The 21,277-nt window shown below is 48.9% G+C and overlaps 1 protein-coding gene across 1 annotated transcript in view; it reads right to left on the bottom strand.

Moving 5' to 3' along the window:
* NSMF (NMDA receptor synaptonuclear signaling and neuronal migration factor) overlaps positions 1-21,277 on the bottom strand; it is a 39,511-nt gene that overhangs the window by 4,761 nt on the left and 13,473 nt on the right. Inside the window, exons 3-13 of the mRNA XM_009994339.1 lie at positions 20,456-20,935; positions 15,270-15,345; positions 14,111-14,116; positions 13,485-13,553; positions 8,735-8,787; positions 6,617-6,706; positions 4,881-5,002; positions 3,219-3,302; positions 2,187-2,220; positions 1,576-1,646; positions 448-527 (exon numbers count right to left, since the gene is read on the bottom strand). Coding sequence (XP_009992641.1) covers positions 448-527; positions 1,576-1,646; positions 2,187-2,220; positions 3,219-3,302; positions 4,881-5,002; positions 6,617-6,706; positions 8,735-8,787; positions 13,485-13,553; positions 14,111-14,116; positions 15,270-15,345; positions 20,456-20,935 — 1,165 coding nt within the window. The remainder of the gene's footprint in view (positions 1-447; positions 528-1,575; positions 1,647-2,186; positions 2,221-3,218; positions 3,303-4,880; positions 5,003-6,616; positions 6,707-8,734; positions 8,788-13,484; positions 13,554-14,110; positions 14,117-15,269; positions 15,346-20,455; positions 20,936-21,277) is intronic.

Here is a 21,277-nt window from a genome sequence, read left to right as displayed (position 1 = left end):
CCGCCAAACGTCGGCTCGAGGGGAAAGTTTTGCTTCCCTGCCACTAGTTGCCTGCATGGAAATGCTATCTCAGCCACTTCTGAGCAACAGAGGCACGAGGTGCATGTTCGGGTTTCTGGTCAGCAAAGGAGAGGAAATATCTCTTTCCCCCTCCCCTCCTCTCCCTTTCCCCCTAGTCCAGACAGACACTAAACAGCAGATAAAAGCACATTTTCTGGTGACCTGTCCCAGGGCTGCACCACCCCAGGGATGAGCTGAGCTCTGTCACCTTCGCAGCTCCCCCTGAAGGAGCTGTAAGCTGCTATTATGTCCCCCTCAGCCTCCTCTGCCCCTGACCAGGCCATCCCAGAGTCCTCAACCTCTCCTGCTAGGCCACATGCCATAAAACACTGAGCAAACCAAGCAGAAAAATACCATGCAAGTTCAGAACATAACACAGCCACTCACAGGATCATATCTTCCTCCTTCTCCACTTTGGCGAAAGTGGCAACTTTGTTCTTTAACAAGTATAAGTGCCCAGGACCTCCCTGCAAGAGAGAGACAGGCAGATGCAAACCACTGTGCAGAGGCCCTAAAGAAACAACCCCAGGATGTGTTTCTTGTCCTGCACAGCCATTCCCAGACGTGCCACAAGGAAGCAGAGCAGACACACCAGGCTGGCACAGCTGCTGCAACCTCCATCTCAGCCACTGGCTCAGGAAAGTCACAAATTATCCTTTTTTTCCTGTTATAAGCCCACCTCGCTCTAGAAAAGCACAGTAACAGACAGAAATCTTCATTGTGGATGGCTGGAGAGTAACAAGGAAGAGAAGAAAGTCTCTTTTATTTAGGGATGTGACTTGCTGTCATAGGCAGATGGGAAGCTGAGCAAAGCCGGGATAAGCAGGCAAGACGTCAGTGTAGGAGACCTGTACTTTGGCAGGAACAGGCATAAAACAGTTGAGCACAGTATGAGGAAGATTAAGAGCTGCCATCTGCAGGTCAGCCTGCTGCAGACTCTGTTATTTTGCAGCATTAGGCACGTGGGAGGGAGTTCAAGTCAGGTTACTGCCTCACTTCTCACGGCAAGGTTGCTTGCACAGCTGCTGGGGAACCCCAAAGCTGACCATGCTGAGGAACAAGAGGCTTGGGAAGGAAATCCCCAGCAAGCCCAGATCCAGCCAGGCCTGAGTCTCCTTCACCCCCCCAGCTCCAAGCTGTGCCATCTGCCAGTCTGATCCACAACCCCTGCCACTGTCATAACAAAGCTGTATGGAAACTACAGCCATCCCCTCACAAGGGCTTGGTCCTGTCTCTGGAACACCCCTCTGAGGTCTGTGCTAATGCTGTTTTGCCTGACTTTCTTTGAAAGCAGCTGAGAAGCAGCCCAGGTCTGGACTTGGCCACACTAAATCAGATTTTATTTCCTGCTGTGACAGCAACTTGAGGCTGTTCTTTGTCTGGGGAATGAGAAGTGAAAACCTCACACATCTGACAAAACCTGACTCTGGAGTATTGGTTCCTCTGTGTTATTTTCTCTGTAGAAAAAGACAAATTTCTAACAAACCACCCAAGTGCTCAACAACTTTCACATACCTGGCAAAATATCAGCATCTTCCAGATTTTGCAGCCTTTCCGATAAATGTTGAGCTTCTTCTCTATTTCCTCTGTAAAAAGCATGTTGGAAAAGATGAACCATGGAGGAAGTTAAAAACTAATCTTATTTCTTCTCAGCTTAGTCCTGAAGGCAGGAGGCTGAGCTGTGAGACTGACACCATTCCCATGGATGACACAGCAAACCCTTTGCTTCCGTGCTGTGGAAGGCAAGAAACCCCAAGAGATCCCAGGCAGAGAAGGCAGGTGCAGCACCAGACCCTACTCTGCAGTGACCACAGCACTGGACCAGCCCCAGCTCTCCTGACCTTCTGCTAGAGCTCCTGCTCACCTACAAGGGTATAACGAGCAGGGATCTTTGCTGCCCCATGCCTCAGCTTCCCCTTCTAAGTTTGGCATAGAAAATGGGCCACAGAAGTGAAGTTTTATGACAGCAGCATATCCCACAGCAGCTGACTGACTGTCAGGTGTCACTGGGGTGACTAAACCACCTTTGTGAGTGGCAGCTGAGGCACAGGGCACGGCAGTGACTTGAACATATTGATCAGTTACATTTGCCACAGGCAGGAGTTAAGGAAACAACACTCACGTACCTAGGATGTCATCAAAGGTGGCATGTTCATGGTCCTGGAAACCAAGGGAGGACACATATCAAGGTTCACTGTCACTACAAGAGCCTTTCATGACATTATTATAGTCTGTAACACTGCACACAATCCCACTCCCACGCAAAAAGCACAATCAAACCAACTTATGGCTTCTAGTTTCATCACCGAATGGTCTATGAAGACTAAATCTATCCAAAAGCTTGAAGACTAATCCAGCAGACAAGTCCCAAACCACATTTGCCTCTTAGGCCCTGTTTTGTAGCCAGGCTGTGGCCTCACACGTGTCCAAGCTGGCTACAAACAGCCACACACCCAACACCCAGCAGGGTCATCAGGACAACCATACAACTCCCAGAGGAAGAGAGAGGCAGCAGAGCTAAACCTCCCAGCAGCACCACCTGCTGCACCTGGAGACTGAGTTTTCTGGGCTGTCAGTCCCACCCTTCCCTTCCAATGGAAGTGAATATAAAGTGATTAGGAAAAAGAGACCCATGACTCCTTGCTGGTGTTCCAGACACCTGCTCAGGCAGGACTCCTCGTGAAAAACCAAGGTTAAATTAATGACTGGGAGGGATGCAGCACTGGACATGAGGGGATGGTGCTCACGGTCCACGGCAGAGCTCTGAGGTGCTGCTCATCCTGTCTAAGGACGAGCACAAGGAGGAGCCCTAAGCCTGGCAACACGCAGCTCTGTTGCATGCTCAGGCCTGCCCTGCCTTCCCTCCTTCACCTCCCCCTGCTGCCTGGTTGTGCCTGCATGGCATGGCAGCCCATATATGTGCAATTTTCACCCCACCTTACTCTTCCACCTAGACCTGAGCCCACACAAAACTACCCCGGACCCCAAATCTGGGTTCAGCACACCCCCAGCCCATCCTGACAGCTTTTCCAAATCAATTCAGTGTTTCAGAGTCACCGTAACAGGAACTAGGGACCGACAAAAATAAATGAACACATTAAATTCTCTGTATGCAGCCTGCTCCTACACATCCAGACACAGCAAAGTGATACACTTACATAGAGAATGGGGATGATAGAGGGGTCGTCCCTGCGGATGATTGTCGGGACATACTCTGCTTTGGGCACCTTGGAAGAAATGAGCTGGAAAGGGAAAAAACAAGTGCAACAGCATGAGGAGAAGCCAGTTGAACCTGGACAGAAGCACAAAGGGCATGATAATGGCACTCTGTTTAGTTGCTCTCACATGTCACCAAAGCTTGCAGCTAATCTATCCTATCTGCATCCCTTTGGAAGGTCCTCCACGCCTTTGGTCCACGAGAGAGCACCTTGAGGCCTGCCAGGTGACCCTATGTGTCACAGTCTCCTTGACCCTCAAAAAATGAGCAACAGCTCTGCCTAAAAGGCAGGACTGAGCCTGAGGTAACAGTCTGTAAAGGGGAGACCAGTGTGCACAGAGGATGGAGAGGTCTGTGCATCACTACGGATGGCTGAGTCCCATGAGGATCTCTCTGAGCCTCCCCCTATGTGAGGGTCTGTTCCTCTGCTGCCCAGGGCTGTTCAGGCTGGCCTGGTGGTGGGACAGCTGCACATCTGACCAGGAACCAGCCAAGGGGTGAAATGGCATCAGACACAGGTAGGCACACACAGGGTGTCAGGCTGCCTGAAGGTTCAGCTGGCTCCATCAGCAGGACAGCCTGAGAGGATGGGCCTGCCCTCAGCACAAGCCAAGGGCTATGGGAACACGGGGAATTTGGTTGTGCTGGGGCTTCAGGCACCTCTCTCCAACGCTGTGACAGTGGAGCAGGCAGTGGTGCTGGTGGGCATGTAAGTGCAGCCTGGGTTCCAGCCTGGGCTGGAGTCAAAGCCCTCCCTTCTGGCAGGCAGCACATCTCTGATAGCCACGTGGGAGATAATGCAAAGTGTCTGAGGAGTCACAATATACTGAGTTCAGGGATGGACACTTCTCACCTACACCACCTGGGAGACACATGGGGGCACCAAGGGCTGAGCAAACCAAGAGTTGGGCTCCTCATGTTTGGGTCTCACCTGATCACTTTGCCCTTACAGTGCTCCAGGGCTGAGACTGCACAGACAGCCTGGGAACATACATAAAATCAGATTGTCTCCATGTTCTTTGCTCTTCTCAAGCAATCCAAACAGTACTTCTGTGCTGAACTGGCAATGGTGGCCTGAGAAGAAGCTGGAAGCTCAAGACCCCATTTTGGCTCATACTTGTGCATTTGGCCAAGGAAGGGATGTGTCAGAACTTGGTTGTGTCTGCCAAACCCCAAAGAGCAGAACAGGGGAGCACCAAGGAACAATAATAGAGCAGGAAGCATCCCAAGGGATGACCTTATGGCTCCAAAGCAAACCAGCCAGGTAACAACAGGAGGGAAGAACTGCTGGGCCTGGGGACTCAGGTCCCTACTGTCAGGGTTATGGAGTCTGAGGCTAACTCAATTCAGTGCTGGTGAGAGTCCTGCTCTGATCTGGGGTTGGACCACAACCTTCTAGTTTTCTTTCAACCCATCATCCCCAGTGATACCAGATGCTGAAGACATGTCATGTCTTGGCTGATGTCCAAGTGACCCTCACATACACCTGAAGAGCTGCTTATACAAAAGCCCTGCCTCTTCCCATGAAGATCCTAAACTTGGCAGCTCTGAAAGGACAAACAGAGCCTGAGTAGAGACAGGTAGCTGAGCTGGAAACACTCACCATTATTTTTGGTGGAATAAAGTCTTCTCCATCACATGCCATGGCTTCAAGTTCCTTTTCTGCTTCCCAGTTCAGGTCAAAGTCACCATCCAAAGTGCCGCAGGAATCCTGAAGGTCATGGCCTGCCAGAACACAGCGTGCATTACACGGGCAGAGCAGTTTGCTTTCCCCACGCACTCCTGCCTGGCAGCTACCTGACCAGATGTCCCACAGGCCATGAGACCTGTGCCCCTCCTTTCCTCCACAGAGCAACAGATGCCACACTTTGGGGCTGGCACCTCCACACAGACAAACACAGAACGAATGACGAGCGCGCACACGGAGCCTGGTGCCACGGACACTTCATCACTCTCACAGTCACCAAGTTCAGCTGTCAAATGCCAATTCACAACAGTCACCCTGTCATTTCAGAAATGGAGGAGACAGAACGCAGACACTTCAACACTGCCAAGCTGATGAGCAAGTCCAAAGGCTTCAAAGCTTGTCTCCTTGTAATAATTACTGCTCTGTGTCTTCTGAGTGGTCATAAAAATCTCTGCCTTGTTGGTCAAACTGATCCTGGCAGAGAAGTCCCAGAGGGTGAGGGCAGCTGTAGCAAACAAGTAGTATTGCAACAGTGGACTTGAACTTGGTCTCCACTGAACTGACCTTACCTGGTGGCCTTCAGTGCCTCCTGGGGAAAAAAACATCTGGAAGGAATATAATTGACTGTTAAAGATTAAAATCAGAGATGGTTCCCTGAAGCCAGGGACTGCAGAAGGAGAACAGAGGTGCCTCTATTTGTGCCTTTTGGGATGTCCGGGTGGCACTGGGCAGGGCCCAGCCTGTCTGAACCAGGTCTTTTCCATTTGTCTCTGAGCCAGCTGAGGGAGCAGGGAGAATCAGACTGCAAAGGAACAATCGGGTCATGTTTTGAACCTGGCCTTTCATACATCCCCCTCTGCAACCTGGTACCATGTCTTCTACAGCTAGGAGGGCTGATGAGCTTACCTGATTGGTCAATTCATGTCCTTAGTGACATTCATTTACCATACAACCCATTTCAACATGGGCAAAGTCATATCCACCAAGTACCCTGCCTAGAGGATTGCAGTGAAGTCCAGGCAAATCAGCCATTCCCTTTATAAAAGACAGTGGGAAGATGCTGGCATTTCCTCCTGTAAATTAACACAACAGCATCTCAGTCCCCACAAGCAGAACACCACAGCATTACTGGGGATTCCCATAGGAATTCCTGGCAGCCCAAACGAAGATCAGATTGCCCCAAGCTATCATCTGTGCAGCTAGCATGGCCAGGAAATCAAAGCTACACCTCCTGCTCACACAGCAGTCTGCTGCAGCTGTGCTCTTGAGCTATTCTAGCCTAGGAAAGAACTCAGAAGGGGCTCCTGCACGGGAAGCCAGGCAGGTTAACCCCACTGTGGTGAGTGTAGCCTTGGACTGGTGTGCTTCCAGGCTGGTTGTTTGGTCCCAAGTGAATAAGGGTGATGGGAACAGAAGGCTATAAGAGCTGTAGCACTGGGTGTCCTTTGAAACTGCACAATAATGAGGTTAGAACAGGTACACATAGATGAACAGGTGCAATGCCTGGCGTGTTACTTGCTCAGAGCTCATGAAACTAAAAGGATCACAGATTGGACGAAAGGGCACAGAGGAGTTCCTCCAGTGGAGCTCCATTCAACACCTCTGCTGGAGGGTCTGGCCACAGGAGGAAGCTCAAAGGACTCAGAACTCACTTTCTCGAGAGTCATGGAAGGAATCGGCTTTGATGGGAGTCGGGTCACTCCAGGACCTGCTGAAGCTCCTCTCACGCCGTTCGGCAAATGCTAGGATAGAACCAGAGCACGACATTAACAGACTCCAAACCACCTCTGTTGCTGCCAGCAAAACAAAACATCCAGCAGAACTCCACCAAAGCCACACAGCACAGACTCCCCTGCGCTTGTTCTTCAGTTCGCCAAACGTGAGTCCTTTCCACACAGCAAACAAGGGTCTGTCTTCCAGACAGACAAAGTGCCCACTTTCTGAGCAGGACCATCACAGGGTACGTAACACAGAAACAGGAGGACACTTGCTGGTCACTCCTCAAATGCACACTGCTCAAACCTCAGTTTAACCATGGCTGTTCCAATTTCCCAGTGTAAATGCTCTGACTCAAAGGATCACAAGAAGATGCATTTGACAGCTAAGGACACATACATGACCAGAAGAAGGCAGCAGTTCTCCAGTAATTTCTTCCTTCATATTCTAGTGACATCCCAATCAGAGCCAGATCAGAGGGAGACCTCTGAGAAGCTCATGCTTTCTAAATTTTGTTGCAAAAGAGGAAATCCTTCCATTTTTGCTTGCCTGTACTCTTGTGAGGACACTCCTCCAGCGCTTTTTTTGCCCCCATTTTTTCTTCCAAAAGGCATTATATTGTTTGTACCAGCATTTCCCAAGCAGAATCCAGGGAGCTTGGCCCAGCTGGCTGCACTGCAGGCAAATTCCTGGGAACTGCCAACCCCAATGTCTGACTTGGCAAGCTCATGTGAGAGCCATTATGCCTAGATTAACAGCCACTTATAGCCACTAATACCTATTTCTGGTAGCAGACAGAGTAGGTTTGCTGCAGTGTATCTAGTAACAGCATCTTGTGTCAGCAGCACAGGAATTCACTGTAGATCTGCACTACAAGAGCTGAGAAGCAACCTGTCCTCTGCTGCAGTGTGTCCAAGTGTGGGAGTCCAGGGGGAAAAATTACATAGGAAGTTCTTCAGGTGATCTCCATCCTTAGCTTTCATTTCAAACCAGGCATTTAGCTACTGTGCACAGGAAGAAAGCCTCAAAAACATGACCCGAGAGTTACCAAGGCAGAGAGACATGCCTGAACTTCAGACAGCTGGAGGGGGAGGTGAGCCCTGTTCATTTCAGGCAGTGCTAACTCAGATGCCATTAAAGACACTTCAAAGGGCAATGCTGTTTGCTGATCACTTCCCACAGCACATGTAAAAGGAGAGGAGAGAATGCAAATCCAGCTCAGCAAGGCTTTGCTGTGGGCAGTCTGTACATGATGCCTGACCAGGGGGTGGGAAGGACAAGCTGTCTCCTCTTCTGGAGCAATCCTCAGCTCTCAGGAGCTAGTTACACCATTCTCAGCCCACTCCACAGCGATGAGGGAGCTGCCTCAACCAAGTTATAGAGGAATGCTGCCTTTCTTAGGGAAAGGGAACTGCTGTTTTCCAGGCCTAAGAGGTGATTTCTTCCTCAGTGAGATGTACCAGTGCCTTATTTCCCCCTTGCTCGAATCTCTTCCCTGTTCCTCTTCTTTCTCCCTTCCAGAGTCCTCTCAGCTTTCAGCAGGCAACTTTACCCCAGGTCCTGCTGCAGAGATGGCAATGGGACAGAGGAGGAGAAAAGAGAAAGCCACCAGTCCATGGAGCACATGAAGCACCAACTCTCTGCAGGAGCCATAGCTGGTCCACAGCTTCAGGCAGCCCTGGCCAGCTCTGCTGAGCTCTCAGCTCTGCTTCTCCTCACCTCTGCACCGGTGTTCAACGAAAACAACACGCACATGGGACAAGGATGTTTCAGCTCCTTCCACTCCTTGTGCTGAGGCCACAGAGATCTCCCACAGCCAAGGCAGAGGGTCCGTGGCAACAGCTTACAGGCTGCTTGCAGATACCCGTGTGTCCTGGAGACCTACAACAACTTGCTTTCTTTTTTGCAGGGTAAAATGGCATCAGCAGGTCAAGTCCTTTGTCCAGCCCAATGCAAGGTCTTTTCTACCCACATCTGCACACAACCCAGGGTTCCCTGTGTCCCAGGCACAAACCCCAGCTCCTCACAGCCACTTCTCATAGGTGCTCACTTACTTTGTGCTTTAACCCTTCGGCTCCCCACCATGCGGAGGTGCTTCCGAAAATTCCTGAAAGAGAGGCCAAACAAAACCTCTGAGAAAGGTAATACAGAGTGACACCTGGGCCCAGCAGGACTGAAAAAACTGGGAGGAAGAAAAAATGAAAACTAGGAAGACAGCATATTTCCTTCTGGGTGTTCAAAAGCTGGAGACCAGGTTCCCAGCCTGCGCCTACTCAGTTACATCTGTCAAGAGTGTGATTTTCTTCTGAACTCCCTGGGCTGGTGGTACAGGGCAAGAGAGGTCCTACATGGCAGTCCTCTTCTCACAGCCTGTTTTCCCTTTCTGATGAATAAGGCACCTGTGCTGTGACTCTGCTGAGGACACTGCCTCTGCCCAGGCAGTTCTGAGTGCAAGGAACCTGCTTCCCTTAGTTTCTCATCACTCACCTAGACAAGAACCAGACAGGACAGGAACCAAACAGGACACCAGAGGAGACACAGAGAAGAAGCAGCAGGTGGACTAGCAAGAGAAGTGCCACTCCTCTGTGAACTCTACTCAGGGTACCTTCACCCTGCCCTGCAGCCCCCGTGGCCCCCAGGGATATCAGAGAGCCCACATACCAGAGGTCTGCACGGAGTGTGGGAGCCTTCCTAGAGTCCTTCCTTCCCCACCAACACACACACCATGGACATCAAGCAACAGAGACTGTTGGTGGTGAGAGGTTAAATGACAACTCGTCTGGCTCATACATGTTAGTGGGATGAGTAAGAACATGTTACAACCATGCAGATGCTTCAGCAAGCTAACTGGACTAGAAGATACTTCCAGCACCACCAACAACTTGTTCAGAGCAAGTCAGATACATTTACTCCAGTACAGAGAGCTCAGCCCAAACACAGCCCCCATGGGAGGGACAGCACTTAAACCACACCACCTCCTGCTCTGGCCCCCCTCTGGCCCCCATGGTATCATCAGGATCCAAATTCAGCAACTCAAAAAGGAAAACTAGCAGCTGGGTAGTGAAGCTGGGAGCAACATTATTCCATGACAAATTTCCACCTGCACTCAGGCTATTAATGTTCTTCTACAAAGCTTTATTTTAGTTCTACTTGCTTATGTGAAGATTCACTGCTGTGGATCAGACAAATGCCCCTGTTGGACAAGGAACAAAACCAATTTGCCTCAGTAACACATGCTGGACTGGCTCCATGTACAAAGTCTTCTGAGGTGTGGGATGACAGATAATGGGGGCTGTCCTGCACATCAGATTCAAATCCAAATAAATACAGTATTTTAATTTTAATACAGTATTTTAAGGGAATGAAGGTCATTCTTTTCACAGAAAGACCTTAGACATATATTGTAACTCATCAGAATGAGAATCTTTATGGTCTATTGTGAGAGCAAGATCACACCAGACACGGAGACCGAGATCACACCAGACACTACATTAATTGCCAAGGTCACTGTTACATCTTTTGGGTTTTTGGAATTTTGGAGTAAAACCTATTTATCTGTTAAATGCTCAGCTGTCCTCTCCACAGAGAAGTTTCTTCAGACCCTGGGGGAAGGGGGTTAAAACAGTCTTTGCCATAGAGCTGCTCCCAGCTGCCTAGACAGCTTGGTCGCTCTCCTGAGTGTGGGTTGAGGGCATCCGTCTAGATACATCTCCTAAATACTCCCAAGAGCAGCTCCAGGAAGAACCCAGCTGCTCAAGACTAACCATCACACTAAATGCTCAGAGAATGAGATGAAGTTATTTTTCCCTCCTCAGCTCTTCTAGAAAAAAAAGCACTTTGGAAAGGAGGTGTGAGCATGGACGGCCCTTAATGGGGCATCCCTTAGCCACCTAGATCCTTCTGAGGGCTTTTTGCATATGTCTTGGTCCTCAGGCCCCTCTGTGCTTGCATGTTGGCATGAAAGGACTGGCACAGCACTCCTGGGGGAGCTGCAGTCTGCTCTGAGCAGTGGGGCTACACACACCTGCCCAGCTCCTACCTGGAAACCCAGCGTTACTCACTAGCAAATCTCTTCACTCATCAAGGTTCAACAGACATCCCTCAAGTGACAGCGACAAAACCTCCCTATTACTCCCTTTCCTAAACAGAGCTCCTCCTCCTCACTGACTGCAGCTTGCTACATGGTCTGCACAACCCTAGGCCACCTCCATGGTGTCCATCAAGGCCAAGGGTCCCCCAGACCCTGCAGCAGCTCCTTCACACTCTGCAGAGGAGCCTTTCCATACCCAACCAGAGGCCAACAACAGAATTACTGAGAGAAGTCAGTGCTCTGCAGAACCTCCAGGAGCATCTCTCATGTTCTCCTCCCCAGCTCCTGCCTGCAGCATCACAGAATGTCCCTGGCTGGAAGAGACCTCCAAGTTCATCCAGTCCAGCCTCAGACCCAACACCACAAGCTCACCACTAAAACACGTCCCTAAGCACCAGGTCCATATGCCGTTTAAATGCCTCCAGAGATGGTGACTCCACCACTGCTCTGAGCAAACTATTCCAAAGATTGACAACCCTTTCAGTGAAGAAATGCTGCCTAAAGCATCCCTAAATCACAAGCTTCAGCAAAGCACTGGGCACCACTCTCTCTTGAGGTAACAACATCCATTACCCCAGCACACATGCTATGCTACACAGACCAGCCTCCCTGGGCACCAGACACACAGGGCCAAGTGCTGAAGCTGTGCTTGCATGTTGGCATGAAAGGACTGGCACAGCACTCCTGGGGGAGCTGCAGTCTGCTCTGAGCAGTGGGGCTACACACACCTGCCCAGCTCCTACCTGGAAACCCAGCGTTACTCACTAGCAAATCTCTTCACTCATCAAGGTTCAACAGACATCCCTCAAGTGACAGCGACAAAACCTCCCTATTACTCCCTTTCCTAAACAGAGCTCCTCCTCCTCACTGACTGCAGCTTGCTACATGGTCTGCACAACCCTAGGCCACCTCCATGGTGTCCATCAAGGCCAAGGGTCCCCCAGACCCTGCAGCAGCTCCTTCACACTCTGCAGAGGAGCCTTTCCATACCCAACCAGAGGCCAACAACAGAATTACTGAGAGAAGTCAGTGCTCTGCAGAACCTCCAGGAGCATCTCTCATGTTCTCCTCCCCAGCTCCTGCCTGCAGCATCACAGAATGTCCCTGGCTGGAAGAGACCTCCAAGTTCATCCAGTCCAGCCTCAGACCCAACACCACAAGCTCACCACTAAAACACGTCCCTAAGCACCAGGTCCATATGCCGTTTAAATGCCTCCAGAGATGGTGACTCCACCACTGCTCTGAGCAAACTATTCCAAAGATTGACAACCCTTTCAGTGAAGAAATGCTGCCTAAAGCATCCCTAAATCACAAGCTTCAGCAAAGCACTGGGCACCACTCTCTCTTGAGGTAACAACATCCATTACCCCAGCACACATGCTATGCTACACAGACCAGCCTCCCTGGGCACCAGACACACAGGGCCAAGTGCTGAAGGGGCTGTGTGATAGCAACTGACCTTCTGAAGTGCCTGAGGCCACGAGAGGCTGCACAACAAGCTGGGAAAGGGGAGCTGGGGCCCTCCTCACCCCCTGGAGAAGAGAGCTGAGCACTAGCTGCCAGCAATCCTTGCAGCTGGCCAGGGTCTGCCTGCATGGCACAGCCAAACCCCACTACTGCTGTCCTGGCTCCTCTTTATGACAAGATAAATGCAGATGAGCTCCCACTGTACAACCCTGCCTAGACCTTCAGTGTCCATAGGAGGTGAGAGGACACATTGGCCACTCAACCCAAGGATGACATGACTCTGTCCTCCATCCTGACTACACAGCACCACTGAGGACTCCTGTGCCCACAGCCACAGGAACAAGCCTTTTTCTAACAAAGAGTTGCCTCTGTTTAACAAATTCTGAGAACTCTCTTTCTTTTTAAAGATACACTGTCTATTTATTTACAGCTTCATTAGTTTTGAACCTTATTTATCTTCATTATTGATGAAAAAAACCACTACCCTTAAGTTGCTAAAAAAATATTTATCTTCCTGGCAAATTCCCAGTTAAGAAAACCTGATGTTTTTCTCCCACTTTGTTTTGAATAGTGCTCAAGTGATCAAGGCAGCTTTTAACCAATGACACAAATGCTGTGTTATCCTTCTTAGGAGGCTGCCAAAACATATGAGCCTTGGCAAATTTACAAAACCAAAACAGTTCTGATTTTACCACAGTGGCTTAAGTGATGTGCTCTGTGAAGCCAGCAGAGGGAAATCAGGGCCCAAAAAAGTAATCTGTCTCCACCCCCTTTTCTTTCCTTTCAGTTTTTTAAAATAAAAAAATGAAATAAAAATTCTGGTCACTAAAGATGTTAATTTTGCCTAGTTGTGAGATTTTTGAGGTGTGTTTGTAGATTTAGCAACAGTACATAGAAGCATTCAACTCATCTCAAACAAATTCCAAGTACTTGGGAGAGGGCTGGGGAAATGTTATCTTCGATTTTTTGTATCTATATTATGCATTTTTCTGCCCGAGACACAGATCCTGTGTCTTGTATCTGGAAGCTTAAAAGAAACTTGACAGTGTTCCTTTAAGAAGAAGGAGCTCACCTATCCTGAGCACGGCAGCATCATTCACCTCTACAATTCCAACACCTAGTGTCCCTACAAACAGCAACACAGACAGGGACAGCCACGTTCAACGTCGCCAAGGGTCACTACTGACACCCAGAGGGCCCATGCAACACCAGGCAGGGTTATGGCTATGGCAGAAAACAGGCCCTACCTCTGTATAACAGCTGCAGAATCATTCTCTCGTTTCCGTCTCTTCCTCTCTGCGTAGCCCCTGAACGCCCTGGGAAACCATTTCAAGCCATTAAGCAACCACACAGCTTGGAACTGGAGAGGACAGGACACACAGACAGGAAAGCTCTCAGCAGACAACAGAGAGAGACTAGGCTGACCCAGGAAGACATCCAGCCTGTGCAGGACTGCGTGTGAGTCAGGGGTCAGGCAGAAGACTCACCCAACCAAAGGTCCTCACTCCCTAGGGCAGGTGGCTGGACAAGCAGTTGTTCCTAAAGCCAACGCAGGAGTGGCCAGAGCCCAGAGCACAGAGATTGAGCAGCCATCATCCCTGCTACGGAGGAATAGACCTAGGAGACTGCAGACACAAAACCTCTGTGCATCAGGATTAAGAGGGGCAAAAGCATGCTAGAACTGTAGCCTCCATTCCAAAGCTGAGGATGGTCACAGTGGAATTCCTGTTGGCCTACAAGGTGTAGCCATCTAACCTCTTGCCAGCTAACAAACAGCCCTAGCATAGGGAAAGCATGAGTGAAAATGAAGGAGAGGAGAGTTTGTCCAGGACACCAACAGACAAGGAAATAAAAATATGAAGATTATACTTACGAGATGCTAGAGATTCCAGGAGATGCAGGAAAAAGAAAGAGAAGAGGAATTCATTAGTACTCAGCTCCAGCCAGCTTTCTGAGGGAATTCTCATTCCAAAAGGAATATTTCTTGTTAGGTAGAAGGAAACAGCTTTTTAAATTAAATATTTCTCACTGGTGAGACTCCTACTTGATCAAGTTAAATCCTCCTTGGGGCACAGTGGTTTGTGGCATGTGGCTTGGATGCAAATTAAGCTCCATGTAGACCCAGAGAACATGTGGATGTACAACAGACAGCTGAGTGTGGCCCATGAGGCTACAACAGGAGCTCAGCACCATGGGCTTCTGGAACAAGGAGACCTTCTCCCACACTGACACAAGACTTGTGAAGCAAGCTCATGCTGACTGGTCTTAGAGACCAAGAGGACAGGGGCACCTGGGGGAGCCACCCCAAGAAGCTCAGGGAACTGCCCTGAACTTCTGAATAAGTCCCAATGCAAGTTCTAGAGGCAGCACAGAATCTCCAAAAACATGAACTGAGGAACTACCTTAGCCAAGGGAGATGTGCTCCTCAAGGGTTTCCTTAGGGCAATCCCACCTTGGTCTTCAAGTCCTGTGAGCCCTGCCAGGGGCCACCATCTGGCCAAACCCCTGTGGCCAGTGGAGTCAACTTCAGATAGCAAAGAATCTGTCTGAAGGCAAAGGACACGTGACTGGTTTTGTGCAGGGCTTGGTGTGTCAGATCAGACCTGTGAAATGCCATTCCCTGCTACCAGGCAACATCTCTAAAGAGCAAAGCAGCTGCCCCAGTGCCCTCAGGCTGCCCACAGACCCTGCCAGCCTGGTGCCCTGCAGTGCTGCCCATCCAGGTGCCACCAGATCTATAGTCCTTGAAGAGGAGGCAGAGGGACACAGGGGTGAGGCAAGAGAAGCAGCACTAGGGCAATGCAGAGAGAGCAACCCAAGGAGCTAAAAAAAGTAAAACCAAACAAGTGGGAGTAGTAGGAAAGAGAACTAATATACGCAAAAAATAAATCAGTAAGATAAAAGTTTCTCTCTCACCCCCAAAATATGGTGCCAAACACACAAATCACTTGCTCCAGGCTCTCAGATACAGCTCTGAGTGTGCCACAAACTTTCAGCTACACAATAAAAGCTATGGCAGAAGCTTCACTTACGCTTGCATAGTTGTAGTAGCAGTTTGAAAACTGAAGAGGTTCTCTTTTGGGAACCAGGTTCGTATGGGGACATCATCTGGAAGAGACAGAAAAACCTTATAATCCAGCAGGCAGAGACAACATTCAGAGAGCAAGACTTTCCCAGTCTCTCTCAGTACTTTCCTTCAGTATCCTGCCTTGCACCGAACAGGAGAGTCTCATCCTTCTCACATACATGCTCATTACCACTAAGTGTTGTGTAAGTTTGTACTAAGCTCATCTATCAAGCTGCTAAATGCAGAATGAAAGCTCTATCCTAAGCATGGAAGAGTAGAATAATCCAGGAATTACAGAAGAGGCATTTCAACAAGAAAAAAAAGCAACAGGGGAAAGAAACATTTTTAATCAAAAGCATTTTCCAGCCTCTGCCTTTTCCTTAGTACTATCTGTTTGAAATGTCCCATTGATCCAATTTGTTCTGCCACAGCCTCCTGTGGAAGACAAAAAGCATTCACCTTCCTCTGTTCACAACTGTAAGCCTGAGATAGACTCTCTTTTTCTACCATTGAAATTTCAATAAACCCCTCTAATCTGCTCCTGACAACCTGGCCTGGTGAGTTATTCTGCTGTTAGAAGCCAAAACCCACACCAGCTGTACAACCTGCAGATAATTCTGCCCTGACTTGGTCCCCCAGGTTTGTAAACTACCCTGCCTGAGCCAGCTGTGGACTCTTGCCTAAGGCAGCTGCCTTAAGACACCACATCATCTTCGGGTGATGTCCACTGAGACAAAAGAGCAGGCAGCAAAATCAGTCACTAATTACGTGTGTGGGATGGTGGTGAGCAGAAGGAGGAATGTGACCAAGAAGCAGCTCCTACTGAGAACCCTCAGGCTGCAGTTGTTCCAGCAGGGAATCAGAGGTGTATTAATATCTGCTGACACTAGATGGGAGAGATCTCAGTGGACTGGATCCCTGGGGTTTAGGACTATCTGATCTTTCCTCTTCCTTCACATCCAATTTGCGGTTTGTTAATGCCTTGCCACATGTTGCTGATCATGCATCTTCCTTCCCTCATTCAAGTCTGAAGATCATTAGCAATTACAGCACCTCAGCCATTAATATGCTGGCATTGTCAAGAGTGTTTTTTTTCTTTAGCTTCATTGGCCAAAACCCAATCAAACCCTGCATACCTACTGCAGGCATAATTACTACAGCCCAGATACCTTACCAAATGTTTTGTGCTGCTCATCATCTACTACACACTGATCCTGCTGTTCCCTGGAAGTACAAATAGTGGCTGCAATTACAGGTGTGAAAAAAATGCTAAATGCAACTGGGGAGGCTTCCTTTAAAGTGAAGCTTCCAACAAATCATATAGAAAGCTGTACAAGACACTCCTCAGCTAATCATTCCTCAGTTTGTGGCAAGCCTGGTATAAAAGCATGTTAAGGCAATAGGTATGTTGCATGAAGACTGCATTCTAGTACACTCAATACATATTCTGAAGTTCCTCTGTCTGTTCACTTCCAAAAAACAGAAAGAGAAGAAATGCAAACCAGCTCAGACTGGAAATTAATTACTTGTTTGAAGCCATGACCTTACTACAGTGGTGAAGAAGTTGTACAAATTCCTTCTTAACCAACAATTCTGTACAGGCCTCAAGGACTACATCTCAAAGGACTGACAATCTCTACATATATTTTACTTTTTTTTTAATGTAAAGTTTTTGAGCCAGTAGCTTTGATTCAAAGCAGAGCTTATGAACAACAGCTAACAGCCTTATGAGGCTTTGCCTGGACAATTGCTGGAAGCCTCCTCTCCTTTTCCAGTTAGACAAAAGCCAATGTAGGAAAGCTATCAATCCCCTACCACAGCACTCAATGGAGAAGAAAGGATCTGTGACTCTTCAGAGGTGCCTCTTTACCAGCCAGAGGTAGAACACAGCTAGGGACTAGGAAGCTCAGCTCAGCTCCACAGCTCACCCACTCAAATAAAATTCTGATTATGAGTAAAGCTGTTTTGCTTCCAGGAGCAGGCAGCACACTCCTTTTTACTCAGGCAGAGCATCTTGTTCTCCTTTCTTGTTACCATCAACTGCAACCAAACAGTCAAGGAACCCTGGGCTGGGCAAGGCTGTAGGAACACGACCACCACATTCAGCATCTCTAGCCACGTGCCAGGCTGCATGAAAATCTCAGCACCTCTGTCCATGAGTGGATGTTTTTGTGTCAGATGCTGGGAGCAGCACAGGAGGCAACAGCTTGTGCTTCTCTGGAATGATGTTAGGCATCATAAACTCAGCATCAAAATCCATATTCAATTATGCCAATCTGGCCTTACTGCCATGAGTGTTGGTTTGCAGCAGCAACCAGGGAAAGCAGCACTGTCAAGTGAACCTCTGGGGAAATCAGTCTCTCATCTCTGTTCATCTCTGCTGTTTCCCTCCTAGCCATGCACAAAGGACATTCCAAAAGACACTCCTTGCAGCCTGTGGCAGCTATGCCACTTGATTCTTGCTTTTGCTCTGAGTAACAACACTTGGACAGACCAAGCTTCATTCCACGGTGCCTATGCTAGGATGGGATTGGGTCCCAGAGGCACAGCACTGTCTGCAAGCAGCTTGAGAGCTTGAAACAGGTACCCAGGGCAGCTGCTGCCTGCTTGTATGGAACACCAGATACAGAGCATCTGCAGGTTCAAGGTGGTCCAGTTTGCTCCCATTTAATGAGCTGCTCTGGTATATTCTCAGAAAGGCCAATATCCATTTCCCATTGGTAACTAGCCTAAACAAAAATTGCTGCCTAGTTGAAAATAGAATCACTGAATCATGGAAGGGACCTCTGAAGATCATCAAGTCCAACCCCCCTCCTGCAGCAGGAGCACCCAGGGCAGATCACAGAGGAACGTGTCCAGATGAGTCTTGAAAGTCTCCAGAGAAGGAGACTCCACAACCTCTCTGGGCAGCCTGTCCCAGGGCTCTGTCACCCTCACAGGAAAGAAGCTTCTTCTCATACTGAGGTGGAACTTCATGTGTTGGCACTTGGTGCCATTTCCCCTCATCCTGTCACAGGCACCACTGAAGAAAGACTGGCCCCACCCTGCAGATATTTGTAGACATTAATAAGATCCCCTCTCAGTCTTCTCTACTCCAGACTAAACAGCCCCAGGTCTCTCAGCCTTTCCTAGTATGACAGATGTTCCAGTCCCTTCATCATACTTGTAGCCTCCACTGGTCTCTTTCCAGCATATCTCTGTCCCTCTTGAACTGGGGAGCCCAGAATTGGACACAATATTCCAGATATGGTCTTACTAGGGCAGAGAACACACATTAGAAATCCCAAGGTGCAGAAACAGAAGATGGCATCTCTCTACAGCATTTGCTAGGACATGTTTTGCAGCACAGAGGCATTTAGTTCCAGCTCTGAGGAGTTAAACTCTTCCATTAGTGATCTGGAGCTTTCCTCTGGTTCTGTATCAAGTCCCACAGTGCATAGGCACAATTTTTATTTGTTCAGAAAAGCTTTTAGCATAAATCCATCAGCATCAGAACAGGAAATCTTCACTTTCTTAATTCCATAAACATCATGAAGCTGCAACTGATTCAACTCAGCACCCTGATCTCCCCAGGACCAAGCTCCTGGGGTCAGTGATCTCCTTTTCTGAACATTTGGGACTGGAATGGCTTTCTTTTGTATATTCACTCAAGCTTTCTGGCTGTGTCATCATACGCAAGGCCATCTTTTAGCAGGTAAAACACGTATCATCATAAAAAAATAAAAGGTTTCCATACAGGAAAGCTGGTTCTCACTCCTTTTCTTGCACTCTGAGTCTAAACTTGCACATGTAGTATCTGATGTGAATCCCAAAAATCACAGCAACAAACTGAGAAACAATGGTTAGAAACTCTGCACAGGAATTAGTAGGACTGTGGGTGTTCTGCACACTTGACAAATTATTTTCTAATAATTATTTTTTAGTATTAGTCCATGTATTAATTCAGTCACAGAATTTCAATTATCTAAGAATGAATACATGGTCTAGAACCCAACCTTTCTGTGATTTTACCTGCAGTAAATATCACTATAATATTTACTAGAAAACTATGAACCCAATAAAGATACATAGTTTGATCTCCACATTTAAACTCAAGGAGAAAGCTTTGACCTTGCCTGGCTGGACATTACACTCTAAAAGCCTTGATGTGTGTTTTTAAAAAAGAAAAATAAAATCAGATAAATTAGGTCAGACTCTTTGCAAGCCAGATAGAGAGCTGACAGGCAAAGATGGACTCTGTACTCTCTTATAATTCAAAGCACACAGGTCATGACATATATTTGATTAATATTTAAGTTTTTTTCAGGTAACTGGGATTTTTTTAATGTTATTGAATAATTACAAGCCCTATTCCCTGAAAATATTGAGTGAATGGATATAGTGAGAGGGGAAGACAGACAGTTCAATATTGTGTTGTTTGCCAGCATCTGTGAGGTGAGGTGGCACTAAGTGAGGGATCCTGCTAAACTGCTTCCAGCCACTCAGATGAGCATTTTGGGGATGCACCAAAGCACAGAACACTGTAGGAAAGCTGAGCTGCTCCCCTGGAGCACCCTGGCAGGTTCACAAAGATTTCACCTGTCTCAGCCCCAAAATCACAGAATCATAAAATCACAGAATGTCAGGGGGTTGGAGGGGACCTCTGAAGATCATTGAGTTCAACCCCCCTGCCAGAGCAGGACCAAAAACTAGGGCAGGTCACTCAGAAAGGCACCCAGACAGATCTGAAAAGGCTCCAGAGAAGGAGAGGGTCCTGCTCTGAACTGCCTCCTGGCTGAGCACAAACATGGGTGCTGTGACACCATCCTTGCTCTTTCTTCAACAGAAAGGGATCAACTACACTAAGGTACATGAACCTGGCATTAAAACCACCCAAGTCACTTGCTGCTGACAAGCCAGAAGCAGACAGTGGGGCTTGGACGAACAGGCCCCAAACTTAACACAGCTCATTTTACACTGCCCCTCTGACAATCCCTCTCCATGGATGCTGGTGTCAGGTACCAGAAGGTGCCAGAGGAAACACTACAGGATCAAGTTCAAGGCACACAGCAACCAAACCTCCATGCTGGGGTAAGATGGGTGTCACCATCCAGCCCGGAATCAACAAGTCCCTTTGTGTCCTTCCAGCACCCAATGCTCACCCTTACTTACCAGACACTCTGTCGACACTGTACATCCTCTCCAGCCTCTTCCTGTGCCAGCCCACCTCCCCGGATTGCTGCTGCTCCAGCTCAAAGGAGTGCTGGGAAGGGGCAGCCAGGCGGGTGCAGTTCGGGCACTCCTTGGAGCCCTGCCGGCTGCCGGGCCAGCCCTTGCAGTGCCTGCTGATGCCGTGCGAGCTGCCCGCGCTGTGCAGGTGGTGGCCGTGGTGACATTCCTCCTGGGCAGCCCCCTTCATCACCACCAGCTCCATGCTCTCGTTCTCGTGGTCCGACAGCATCGGCCTCTCGCCCGAGATGGTGTAGACTCGCGGCTTTGGCCCCTCGCTGGCCATCTTCTCTGCCTGCTCCTCAGAGAAGCTCCTCTCAAATTTGCCATCCGAGATGACGGAGAGTCTGCGCTTGTTCTGAGCCGCCTGCTGCATCTCAGGGGAGTCCTCCTGCCCGATGTAGGACTCTGCTAACAGGTGATCTGAAACGGAGGACACACTTCCCTTAAAACCAAAGCACCCCAGAGGCCAACAAATTCCAGAGGCTGGTCGTGACTGCTGCAGAAAGTGGAAGGCAGAGACAGAGACGGGAGGTTCCCCCAGGAACCTTCTCAGGTGCCCACAGTCTGGTGAACCTCCAGAGCTAGTACTGAAAAGAGAGACATTACTCACACACATGCCCAATATTTCAAGGGTGCAGGTGGCCACCAAACGAGGCTGGAAGGAAATGCATAGCCTGAAAGTGTTTGTGCTCAGCAGCCCTTGTTGAGCTGCACAGCCCTGTCTGCTGCAGCAGGTTTAGCCACACAAGGGCTAATGAGGTG

The sequence above is a fragment of the Chaetura pelagica genome, unplaced genomic scaffold (assembly GCF_000747805.2).
Source record: "Chaetura pelagica isolate M959 unplaced genomic scaffold, ChaPel_1.0 scaffold132, whole genome shotgun sequence".
In the NCBI taxonomy this organism is placed as follows: domain Eukaryota; kingdom Metazoa; phylum Chordata; class Aves; order Apodiformes; family Apodidae; genus Chaetura; species Chaetura pelagica.
The sequence above is the reverse complement of the archived record's forward strand: the minus strand, read 5'-3'. Positions and strand labels throughout refer to the sequence as shown.